Below are 12,592 nucleotides of genomic sequence, written 5' to 3' on the forward strand. Positions count from 1 at the left end.
TCCTATGTCAGTGGAATATGGCTAGCACAATACATTAGCACAAATAGTTTTAAAGTAGCTGTATATGCATGGGCAACTAACTTGCCCTATGATGCCAATAGAATGCTTTTCATCACTTGCATGGCCCCTGTGACATAATTCAATCAACCGTCTGCAAGGGTTGCCTGCCCACTTGCCCTACAGTCCCCCCGCCCTCTGTTTTGTCCCTCCTAATCTAGCATGCTGACTAGATGTGTTCAGCTAGAGCTCCTTTTCAAGATGCTTCCAGAATGAACCTCTTCTCTGTGGAATGATTTGTGTGGACTAAAAAGTGGTCACATTAATGACAGACTTTATGGGCTCTTCAATTCTACCTTCATCATGAGCCCCAGCCAATTGTAAAGTTCTCCTCCTCAAGGTACTTAGGGAAGTCAACAGAGGTGACTTTCATGCCAGTCCTGGCTGGGGTTTTCTAGTGCTTCAGGGCTGATTGTATCACTGCTCACATCTTTATCACCCCTACTAACTAAAGGACAACTCCGGAATAATCTTCCCACCAGTTCCACATCCAGTTTTGGGAAGCAAGTGATGCCAGTCGCAGGGGCTCCCTAAGGCTCCCTGGACCAACACATACAGCCACAAGCACATGCACACGCACACAATCCTATCTGCATAGACATCCATGTACATACAGCCATATACACAGATACACCCATCCACACACACTCACACAACCACACACACACAAGTCTTTTGCAAATTGAGAAGCCCAACTCTTCCTCCCTCTATATTCTACTCTGTCTGGAGGGGGGAAAAAAAGAGTCCCACAGTAGGTGTGTTTGGAAACTCAAATTTCATGAAGTGTATGAAGAATGTCCTTTCACTATGCACATAGTAGTTTTTCTTCTTGTTTCTTTTTATTTATCCTCCAAGATGCACACACACTCTAGATCTGATGAGTTTTCAAGCAGCAATCTCCACACCAGAAAATTCCCAACCCTATCCCCTGGGGCAACCTCTCAGTAAAGGGCCCCATCTCTTTTAACAATCTAGATGCTTTCATTACCCATCCATACACAACAAGGCCCTGTCATGTGAGGATGAGAAGCAATCACTCCAGTCACCCTCTATATCAGCCTGTCAACAACATGTGAGTCCCAGCGGGGATCCCTGTTGGCATCTCCATTGAAGCACCTTGTCTTTTATAATTACGAGTTCACTATCACAATGGCAATAACAAGTAAGAGTAGATAGTGGTCTCCACAAGTACATAAAATGAGTCACAGGAAAGGGAAAACAACAACTGCCAGGCATTCGGGCACAGCTCCTTAATCCCCACAACCATAGAGGGTCAAATTATTTGTCCCTATTTGACACAGAGGCTTAAGTTCATGTAAATGTCAGAATCAAGGATGGAAACCACGAGCTCTAATACCAAACAGGAGGCTTCTTCCTCCATATGATGCTGTCTTACATATGCAGGGACATGCCCAACACAAGGAGCATGAAAACCTTCCCAGCAGTGACCTAAGAATGGGCTTAGAATCCTTTCATTCTGCAGGGCCTCCTGCCATTTAACCAGACCCTTCTTTGTGCTAGATTCTCTATGTACGATTCATCCCATCCTCCCAACTATGCAATCAAGTGGATCTAATTTTTCCTGAATTATGGAAGAGAAAACCAAAGTCAAGTGACTTCCCTAAGATCTGACACCCTATGAGTGCAAAAGCCAGGGCTCCAATTCCAAAGCTCAGCCTCTTTCCCTGACCTGAGTCTGTCATGTGTTTGTACCTGAGCATGTGATTTCTCTCGCAATTATGTACATAGTCAGGTTAGATCAAATCTCACATAATTTAAGACATATATATTAGAAAAAAAATAGGCTCATAAATTTCATTATTCAAAGGAATAATGATCCCATTTGAGGACCACCTGAATTCTCATGAACACATGCACTCTGCCCAGGTACTGACACATGATACAAATGCAGGCTTGAGTTATGCTCTGATGGGCTCCTCCGCGTGCTGCAGGCACTTTGTGTAACAGCGTCCCCATAGTAGAGCAGGTGGGAATGCTGCAGCGGTTAACCTTGTAGAGAATGAGGATATAAAAACAAACCAGCCGCATATCCTTAAGAAGTCCATGAGCCATCCTTGAAAACATACAACAAATTGAAACACAGACAATGGTACAAAAAAAAAAAAATGGAAATGTAACCTGTTAATGTATCAGAAGAGACATCTGAGAAATAATTGTTTTGTTTTTGTTTTTTTTTTTCAGTTTTTCGCCAGGGCTGGGTTTGAACCTGCCACCTTTGGCATATGGGGCTGGCACCCTACTCCTTCGAGCCACAGGCGTGGCCTGAAATAATTGTTTTTTAAAAAGTGATATTCACACGCAGACTCATGCATCCTTTTTCACCTCAGTGTCCTATATCCATTGCCTACAATATTATTGATCACAAACTTGGTGGCTTAAAACAACAGAAATTTATTGTCTCACAGTTCTGGTGGCCAGAGGTCTGCAATCAAGGTGTTGTTAGGATAGGTCCTTTCTCGAGGCTCTGGGGGAGAATCCATCCTGTGCCCCTCTCCTCGCTTCTGGTGACGGGGGCAGTCGTTGACATTCCTTTGCTTACAGATGCACCACTCCAGTCTCTGCCTCCTCTTCTCATGGCCTTCCCCTCTGTGTGTGTCTGTGTCCAAATCTCTCTCTTCTTTCTCTTAAAGGGACACTAGACATTGGATTGAGGATCCACCCTAAATACAGGATGATCACATCTGACACCCTTAACTTAGTACACGGGTCACCACAAAAGTTTTGAGACAGCCTGTATTATGGTCTGTTATTTCATTTCTAAGGAACACAGTCGACAGCGTCTTTTCTGACTCACCGGTACCAGTTTCAACTTGCTCAGCTTATAGGTATTGCAGGGAGGGCTTCATTTGTTTCTGTCTGTGCAGATTTTCTATTTCTTGATTTTTGTGTATCTCTAAACTTTCATCATGATCCATGGAATACCTGCAAAGACCCTATTTCCAAATTAGGTCATATTCACAGGTGCCGGGGGCTACGACTTGTATGTATTTTAGGAGAACACAATTCAACCCACTCCTGGAGCCATCTAGGTGGCTATGTTCGGAAAGCCTGCACTTGCTAATTCGGGTCACTTACTTGAAAAAGCTCAAAATAGATATAACCTTAATGTGCCCAGGATATTCAGATCTAAGTGGCACAAAGGAAGAAATTAGACACTGTTATGGAATTTCCATACTCCAAATTAAAAACTGTCACCACCCCCCAACTACACCTCAACTAACCTATTCCTCTCACTTCTGAGGATAGAAATAATATTTCCACCTGTGACCTGTTGTTATAAAAGATACCATTGAGAATAGTAGGTTTCACCTACAGAAATATTTTCCTCTTTAGCACGAAGCTGCTTACCTTTCACAAAAAAACAATTCTCTCATATAAGCACACGCATGCACACACACACACCCTGGAGGTAGACATGTAAGATTCTTGTAATTTTATTTGAGATAGATAAGGTGATTACATCAGAGAGACTTTTCTCTTGGGTGGATCAGACCACACAATGCTACATTGCACAGAAATAGAACCTACAGATACCGAAATCAGAATAGGTGTCTCTGAAGTCCAAACAATGCAGGGCTAAGAACTCTCTTGTGTGGCTCAAGCCATACTCGTTAGAATGCCCACATTAAGTTTCTTACACAGTAACTTCAGAAACACTAGAATCTTCACATAATAATAGAGTGTTTGTGCAAACAAGTCCAAGCAGTTTCTTAATTTTGTACATGTACGTTTACGGGGTTTTCAGGTTTTATTAAGATACTTCATACTATGCTGGAAATAAGCACGCTAACACAAAATAAAACCAGATAAAGTGAAACTAAACTGGTAAGGACCAGGCAGATATTGATAAGGAGGGTAACTTCTCCCTGATAAAATGCATATGAAAAATAAGGAAAGGGCTTGGAAGGCATAAACTGTGCCCTCCAGGAAGGGCACACTGGTAAGCAAAATCAGCAGACTGTGCGTACGACAGACATTTCAATTCATCATTTTAAAAAGAGAGTTTAATCTTACATTTCGTGATAGATTTTTAATGCTGACCTGTTCTAGTGGAGAACTTTCAAGCAGAATTACGTCTTTCTGAGCACGTCTTTCAAACTCCTCGAGGTAAGCAGGGGTGGCTTGGCCTGCATCTTCGTGGATTTCATGATGTGTAGGCGCTTCACAATCCAATGCCTCCTCCTGGACGCCTTCATCTGTGTACCCCAAATCACATGGCATTCCATTTGTCTTTATCACTTTTGTGTTGGCTAAACTCTCAGTACTCTACTTTTTTCTTATATGTGATAAAGTTTGGTTTTTCTTACTCTATAGTATAGCAAGCTATACTGTAGAATAAGAAAAACCAAACTTTAGGAAATCACTAAAGTGATTTCCGTTTCAATCACTTGAAACAGACAAATTTCAGGATTAAACAACCACAGCAACAACCTCTGTTCATCCCATCATGTTTACAAAGTGAAGAAAGTACAGCTTAAAGCTTTAAAGCTTTTCCCCATTTACCAAATTTATCTGGAAGCCTGGATGCCGTGCCTTTCTGTGCGTTAATATTACATGTTGTTTACTTCAACAACTTACCACTTACTCACGGTGCTGCTGAAACCAGTTTGGGAGATGAATGGGTTGAGGAGGAGCCAGAGCTCCGGTTTGTTTTCCCAGGTTAGGATCCCTGAGAACAAGTTCCCAAGCTCCGCACACACAGGCACTTTATTTGGGCTACCGTATTTATTTGCATAGAAATGCCAGCATTTATATAAATGGTACAAGCACTTTACTTCTCTATCATCCGAAAACAGTATCATCTACAAAATGTATCTTTTCATCTAGCCAGATGCATGCTGTAAATATAAAATAATCCTCCCTCCTCCATTTTTTAAAAGATGCTGCAAGGTATAATATGGAATTTTCCATGTCTCCAATACCAGAATTTTAACAAGGATCACTGAAGGAGAGCTGCTTTTGCCGGTGGGAATTGAAGTGGGGGTACTGGGAAGTGCACTGATTAGCATCCAGAGGACCACTGGCATTTTTTGCTCACTAACTGTATACTGCATCACACTGTATGAGTCTTTAAACTTTCTAGGTCTCCAGAATATCCTCAGGTATGAAACAGTTGATAAACTACTTGACTATTCTATATGTTGTATAAGGGTTTTGTAAGCCCATAAATGATTTCAGAACACCTATTAGGTTCTATCCATAAATGTGTGACTTAGGTGGATTCAAAGGATCCAGACTGACAGACCTTTCAGACAGATGGAAGGAAATAATAGGTATAAAGTGTGCGAGTCAATGTCTAGCCTGGAAGGCATTCAATATGTTGGCTAACTCAGAAATTAGACTAAAAATATAAAGACCTGACTTAAGCATAACCAGCTGAGATTGTTGGTCTTAAGTGCCAGCGTGACTAGGCTGATGCCTGGTTGTTTGTTCAAATACCAATCTTAATGTGTCTGTGGAGATAATATTTTAGGTGTGATTAATATTAAAATCAGCAGAATTTGAGTAAAGAAGATTATTCTTTATAATGTGTGTGAGTGAGCCTTTTCTAGTCAGTTGAGGGCCTTAATAATAAGAATTAAGATTTCCCAAAGAAGATGAAATTCAATCTCAAGACCACAGCACAGAAACTCTGGTTGAGTTTCCACCTGCTGTTCTGTGAAATTCAGACTCAAGACTGCTATTTCAGCCCCTGCCTGAATTCACATCGACTCTTACCTGATTCTCCAGGCTGCCAGCCTTCCCTACGGAATTCAGACTTGTTAGCCCCCACTACTGAGTGAGTCTATTTCTTAAAATAAGTCTCTCTCTCCCCATATATATGTATATATTGATTCAATTAAATTCTGTTTCTCTGGATAAGTCTAATACATCGTTTGAATTCATGATCCCTCAAAATAGGTTCTTAGCTGGTCTGAAATAAATTAGTTTGCTTTATTTATAAAAGCAAAAAGTAATAAAAGATTCTCTACATGAACTGATGGCAAAACAGTAAAAAGTTTCAGGCAGGAATCAAATATGCAAGTGTATTATTCTGTAAATGGGGCTCAACAATGAACACTAACCTTTAGGATTGTTACTGGGTTTAAGTAAGATAATACTTGCCATAGTTAGAATAGTTAGATTGGGATAGTTTAGGGCATTTCCCTTACCAGGTACCTAGTAAGAACTTACATGTTTAACCGGTATTAATATTTTTATCAATAACATTATGTTTATTTTTCTAGGTATGTCCTTACCATATCTCTCATGTAATAATAATTTAATCCTTATAACTACTCCATGTGGCAGGTGTTACATGTCCATTTGGCAGAAATGACAAAGAAAGGTCACAAAAAACTATTAGAATCATGATCAGCCCTCTCCTCTTATGTACTTTAAGGAAATGTTTCAATAAGGAAACTAGAATGGCTATTCAAAAAGCTCTCAGCACACACTGTGAAAAAATCTTAATAGAATTATTTCCCAGGAACGCAAATATTTGTAAATACAGGAACTTATACTTAAAGCTTTGGCAAAAACCACAATATGGTTCTGGCGTGAATTTATACATGTTAAACTAAGAATTTAGTTTTTAAAAGATTACCTTTAAATTCCTGAATACATATAATAATTTCTTACTCAAAGAGCCTAAAATTTGCAAGTATGACTTCCCACGCCAAAGCTGTCTTCTACTCCTCCAAAACATTTGTTTAAAAGCTAAGACACAATCTTTAAAAAGGGGGAAGCATGTAGCCTCATAAATTAGTGAATCTAAATATGCCACCATGCCATTTTAAGACCCTGAAATAAGTCTTAAGTCAATTGTACCATTTCGGGTTGTAAATTATATACAATTATAAGAAATTGGGCCATAATTACTCTTCCCACAAACTGTAGCTATATTTCAATATCTGCAACCATCAAAACCACATGTAGCTCATCAGCGAATGGTAATATTTAGAAAAGACAGGTTATCATATGTAAGAAACCATGTCAATCAATTTACAACTAATGGTAATAGAAAAGATTGAAAATAATGGGTCTCTTACCTTGGGGTTCTCTTTGTCCACTCTCATCAAACAGCTTCATTAATTGATTATAGAGAATTCCATCATCACCTTGTAGAAGTGTTAAAAGAACATGTGCATGATAACTTTCTCATCCACTAAATTACATATATATGAATGTAATTACAAAAAGAAATTCTTAATCATCATGGTTATTTAGTTACATTATGGGTCATAGAAACAAAACCTACTCAATACACCGCTTTGATCTGGAAAAACCCCTTTTCTAAGTCAATGATAATTGGAACAATGATTTTTAAATGTAAGTTACAGTGCATGTGTAATAGGATACTTCAACAGAAAGGATCTCATAGTCAATGGATTGTGACATCTATTACTCAAGAATAATTTCAGAACAAGCCATTATGTTTTGTCAAGTCATACAAGAGAATATATAAGCTTTTGAGCAAAATGAATGTTTTCCATTAGCTATTTTTTATATATCATTTTACTATGTATATGTAAGAAATAACAAACTTAAATGGTTCTAAATTCCTTGATATATGCTATTGTAATATTATAGCAAATATAAGAACTTCTTAGTTCTCTTGTAAATTGAAAGCAATAAGGCCATGTCCTTAGATGCCCCCCTCCCAGAAAAACTAATTATAAAAACCTGGTTCTAGAGGAGAGTCATAAGGTCATCCAGGTGGGTCTCCTGCTTCTAGATAGAGCCAAATATGAATGATGCAAGTTGTATGACCACACAAGTCTAGAATTAGAACACACATACATACATCAGTACTGGGAACATGTTCCCCTACCCATGGAAGGCAACTACACCCACTGTGGTTGCACTGTTACTGTGCTGGCTTTAATATGGCCTTTATATTTCTACAGCTTATCATTTTGCCACCCATGGACAAGTCAATTCTGAAGATTATATTTAATTCTGCAACTCACATCCAAAACTCCACCAAGTATTCTAGAAGAGCCGAGGTTCTAATTTTCTAAGTTCAAAATTTCTGAAAATTCTAGCTCTCCCCCTTCTGTCCATACCTGAGATCCCTTGAACACCAGACTTGGAAAAATGCAATGTCATCTATATTCATGAACTTGAAATAACTGAAGCCTAGACTGCTGGGGTAAATGGGGTATTTGAGAGAGTGACATCAGAAGATCTATGGAATTAGGTGTCTCTGTTCTTTGCACTGTACAGATGACTTTTCCAAGTATCAGCTGACTGGTAAATGTCTTTTCCTGCCAAAAACCAGCACAAACCTCCTACTACACCAATAGGGAAAGGGAGAGGCCATTCATGAAAGATAGTTTGCAAGATTTGGCATTAGGGAGGCATGGACCATTATGCCAGCATTGCCTGGACATTTGTAACTCTGCAGGATACCAAACTTACAAAGTATACATAACCCATAAAAGAATCTTATTTGAAAGCTAACAACAAGCAGTTGCAGCCGCACAGATGGGCAGTTCTCTGCAGGTGCAATGAAATTCCCAGTGGGATTAAAATACAGATACTATGTTCTGGAGAAAGGCAGCATGGAACAGGTTTGGTATCCACCAAATCTGTATCCGAATACCAGCTGTTCATCTCTCTATACTGAGGAAGTTTCCTAGAGTCCCTGACTTTTAACCTCCTTGCCCATAAATCTGAATGACTTGAAGGTTAGCCAGAAAACACATGTAAAATACACACCTGCATGCCTGACGATACAGGCACTCAGAAAAGGGTAGCTCCTCACATTTGCTTGTTTGGGTATTGTTTGTTTGATTGATTTTGAGACAGCATCTCTCTTTGTCACCCAGGGTAGAGTGCAGTGGCACAATCATAGCTCTCTGCAGCCTCGATTCCTGGGCTCAAACAATTCTCCTGCTTCAGCCTCCTAAGTAGCAGGGACTACAGGTGTGTGCCACCACACTCACCTAATATTTTTCTCATAGAGATGTGGTCTTGCTATGTTTCCCTTACTGGTCTTGAATTCCTGAGTTCAAACAATCCTTCTACCTCAACCTCCCTGAGTGCTGAGATTATAGGTATGGGCCACCACACTTGACCTATGTGTTTGTTTGTTTAAAACTTAGTAATTGTATGAAGTGCCTAAACTTTTTCAACAGTTTGGCTTTTGTTTTCACTACAAATTAATAAGTTATAAACAATTCTTTGAGGATCATGTGAGAGGAAGCTGAATAAAGGACCTAACTAACATTCGATATAGAAGTTCTGGTTCTTCAAGAAGCCACCCCCCCAAGATACCTCCAGAGACTCATTCCTGAACTTAGGAGTGAAGGACCAGAGAATGTCTCCTTCAAATTCAAATTCAACAATTTGAATTAACTAGTTTCCTTTCCTCTTCAGAAGTTTTCCTTAAAAGGGAAAAGTGGAGAAAGCTAACAGGTCAAACTCCTGAGGGAAAAGAGAGCAGACTGTGTCAAAGACAGCAGGAGTCCGAGTCGCAGTCCACACTTGCCAGATCTCTGTGATCTCAGGAAAGACACTAAATCTCCCAAGCTGGTTTTTTCATATTCAAAATAAGAATCAAAATGTCTACTTTGGAAGGACTAGTATTGGTTGGTCAGTTACTGTATCCAATCTAACACATTCCTTGAGTGCTCAGTAAGCAATAATAACTAAGGTTTACAGAGGCTTATGCTTGGAAGTTTAAATTCACTTACTCATTTATTCATCAATTCAACAAATACTTATTGAGTACCATGCTATGCCAACTGGTGTGCTGGGCTCTCAGAATTCTCTGGTAAACAGAGTAGACATGATCTGTGCCCACTTTATATCCAGGAGAAGGTCTAATAGGGGGAAAACATATTTCACTGATAATTGCACTAACAAATAGTTTTCTGACAATCATGGTGAGTTCTCTCTCCTGATACATGGGAAATCATGTAGGTGAGTCACGCGAGTTAAGAATTGGCATGTAAGCTGAGCCTTTGTGCAGAACACTGGCAAGATAAGGAGAAAAGGAAGCTGTCCCAGCACCTGCGAGATTTCAATGTCCAGGAGGAAAGGAGTTCTGTGCATACGAGACACAAAAAGAAATCCAGTGTGACTGGAGCATGGTGAGCAAGAGGAAAGAACCTGAGATGAAGCAGGAACACAAGCTAGTCTCTACACTCAATGCAGCAGGCAGCAGGGAGAGGGCTTCAGTAACGGAGGGGCAAGATCTGATTAGATTCTGAAGATAATCACTCTGGTGATTGAGGACAAAAGCAGGTTAACCATTCCAGGCAGGAGCTGAGGGTTGCTTGGGACTAACTGTGAACAGCAGAGGTGCTCAGAGGCCACAGCATATAAGATCTTATTATCTTAATGTCAGCAACTAAAGTGAACACTATAGGTGAGTTAAGCACTATGCCAGGTCCTAAGGTCTAGTGGAGAAGACCACTAAAGGTAATTATGGTAATAAATATGTAACTAATAACTGGGATGTAGGCCAAAGGCAGGGGGAAAAAAAAAGAGGATAAGGGAAAATTGCAGAGTTAAGGTTTAGTGATTAGAAATTAACAGGCCCTCATCACTGTATGAAGTTTTATTGTGAATTAATAAATGATTATTAGAAGCCACTGGTGGTGGTTAATCGTGTGTGTCAACTTGGTTAGGCTGTGGTGCCCAGTTGTTTGGTCAAAAACCAGTCTCCATGTTGCTGCGAAGGTGTTTTCTAGATCTCATTAACATTTAAAAGATTTGAGTAAAGGTAGATATTTCAAAGAGTAGACTTTGAGTAGAGAAGATGGCCCTCCTGATTAAGTAGGTCTTAATCAGGTTGGAGTCCCAGAGAAAAGACAAGTTTCCCAGAGAAGGAATTCTCTTCCACACTACAACATAGCCATGATTCCTCAGTTTCCAGTCTGTTACCCTGCAGAATTCAGACTCCAGAATACAACGTTAACTCTTACCTGACTTTCACATCAACTCTTCCCTGAATCGCTAGTCTGCCAACCTTCCCTACGAATAGAATTGTTGCTAACACCCACAATCAAGTGAACCAGCTTTTTAAAATCTTTCTCTCACACACATATATGGGCTATGTAATATGTACATACTTTATACATAGCTGTCTATTTCATAATATGTCTGTTAGCAGAGGAGAGAGAGAGAGAGAGATCATAATGCTTAACCCTCTGTGGAGAACTCAAATTTATAAGGTATTGTTACCTATAGCAGATCATATACAAAATTAAGAAATAATATAAAGTTGCACATCTATTATATGGCAGCACTGAAATCCACATCCTATATTAAGTAAAAGGTTACTTATTATTCCATTACTTCATTATCAGGAATTATCATATTAATTCAGTACAAAGAATTAATGATAAAACAATTTTTATTATTCTTGCACTCTCTGCTATATAGACATTTAATACCATACTGCCCTTTCAGGATTCAGGGTAAATAAAATAAAATAAAATAGTGGTTGTAGCAGATTATTTACACTGAAAAAGAATGTCATTCCTATTAAACATTGGAAGTTATCTGCATATGCTCGGTCCCTTTACACCTTGACTTCTAGGAAACACAGAGTAAAAGTGAATGCTTAATTATAATTTTTTTAAATTTCTGATTAATATGAGGGTACATAAGTCATACTGGTTGTGTTCGTAAGGTAAAGTCCAAGTTGTCGTTGAGTCCTTCAGCTGGGCAATGTGCTATGTATGGGCCGAACGGTGTGCCCAATCGGTGAGAATTTACCAAACTCCCACACCTCCTTTTTAAATTTAATTTGTGTTTTTGTCTCCTGTGGGCCTGTAGTTGTTAATCTCCTAGATTCAACTCAGTCTTTAGTGCACAGGAGGCTTGGTTTTCCATTCTCTTGGGGTGCTGTAGTGTGGTTTTCGTACATGGACTTCTTTCTTTCTCAGATGTTCACTTGGACTTTTCCATGACCATGTGCATTTTCGTTTCTATTGTAAATTATCTCAAATTATTTTGGAAGCAAGAGAATATGAGAGTAAAGCTAAATGAAAGGGAAGAGGAACGGAGGCAAGCAGACCTTGGGGGTGTCACCCGGAGACCTGCCGCATAAAGTGCTGTCAACTGTGCCTTTGCCTCAGGCTGTCCTTCCTGGGCCCCGTCCCAGCAACCTGGCTGCTGTGTCCCCACATGATCTTTAGCGCTGTGCCACAGAGGAAGGGGAAAGATATGAGGGCTAATTAGCACTCTACAGCCCCCTGAGTGGGCAGCTGCAATTCTGAGTACTCAGCTAAATGAAAAGGAAGCCATCAGGAAATGGACTCAGGACAAGCTCATCCTGGGAGGGCGCAGAGCTCAGTTCCTTCTCTCTCTCTCTCTCTCCTCCCCCATCGGCACCTTCTACTTCTTCCACTCTCCTCCGCATTTCAGGCCCTAAAGGTAATGGTTCCTATCATTGAGATGTTTTTATTTTGATATCACTTGGGCAATGGGCATAGAAACTCAAAACTGGCAAAGAAAAGGCTTTTGACCAATCATTGTATCTTTGTACCAAATGAATGAATTCACTGAAGAAAACCAT

General features: G+C 39.7%; 1 protein-coding gene across 1 annotated transcript in view; it reads right to left on the reverse strand.

The window, feature by feature from the left end:
- Positions 1-1,619: 1,619 nt before the first annotated feature.
- Positions 1,620-12,592, reverse strand: part of LOC100956070 (orofacial cleft 1 candidate gene 1 protein) — a 38,538-nt gene continuing 27,565 nt past the window's right edge. Inside the window, exons 5-7 of the mRNA XM_012804226.1 lie at positions 7,110-7,178; positions 4,119-4,274; positions 1,620-1,636 (exon numbers count right to left, since the gene is read on the reverse strand). Coding sequence (XP_012659680.1) covers positions 1,620-1,636; positions 4,119-4,274; positions 7,110-7,178 — 242 coding nt within the window. The remainder of the gene's footprint in view (positions 1,637-4,118; positions 4,275-7,109; positions 7,179-12,592) is intronic.

The sequence above is a fragment of the Otolemur garnettii genome, unplaced genomic scaffold (assembly GCF_000181295.1).
Source record: "Otolemur garnettii isolate 467f Iridium unplaced genomic scaffold, OtoGar3 scaffold00026, whole genome shotgun sequence".
NCBI lineage: Eukaryota > Metazoa > Chordata > Mammalia > Primates > Galagidae > Otolemur > Otolemur garnettii.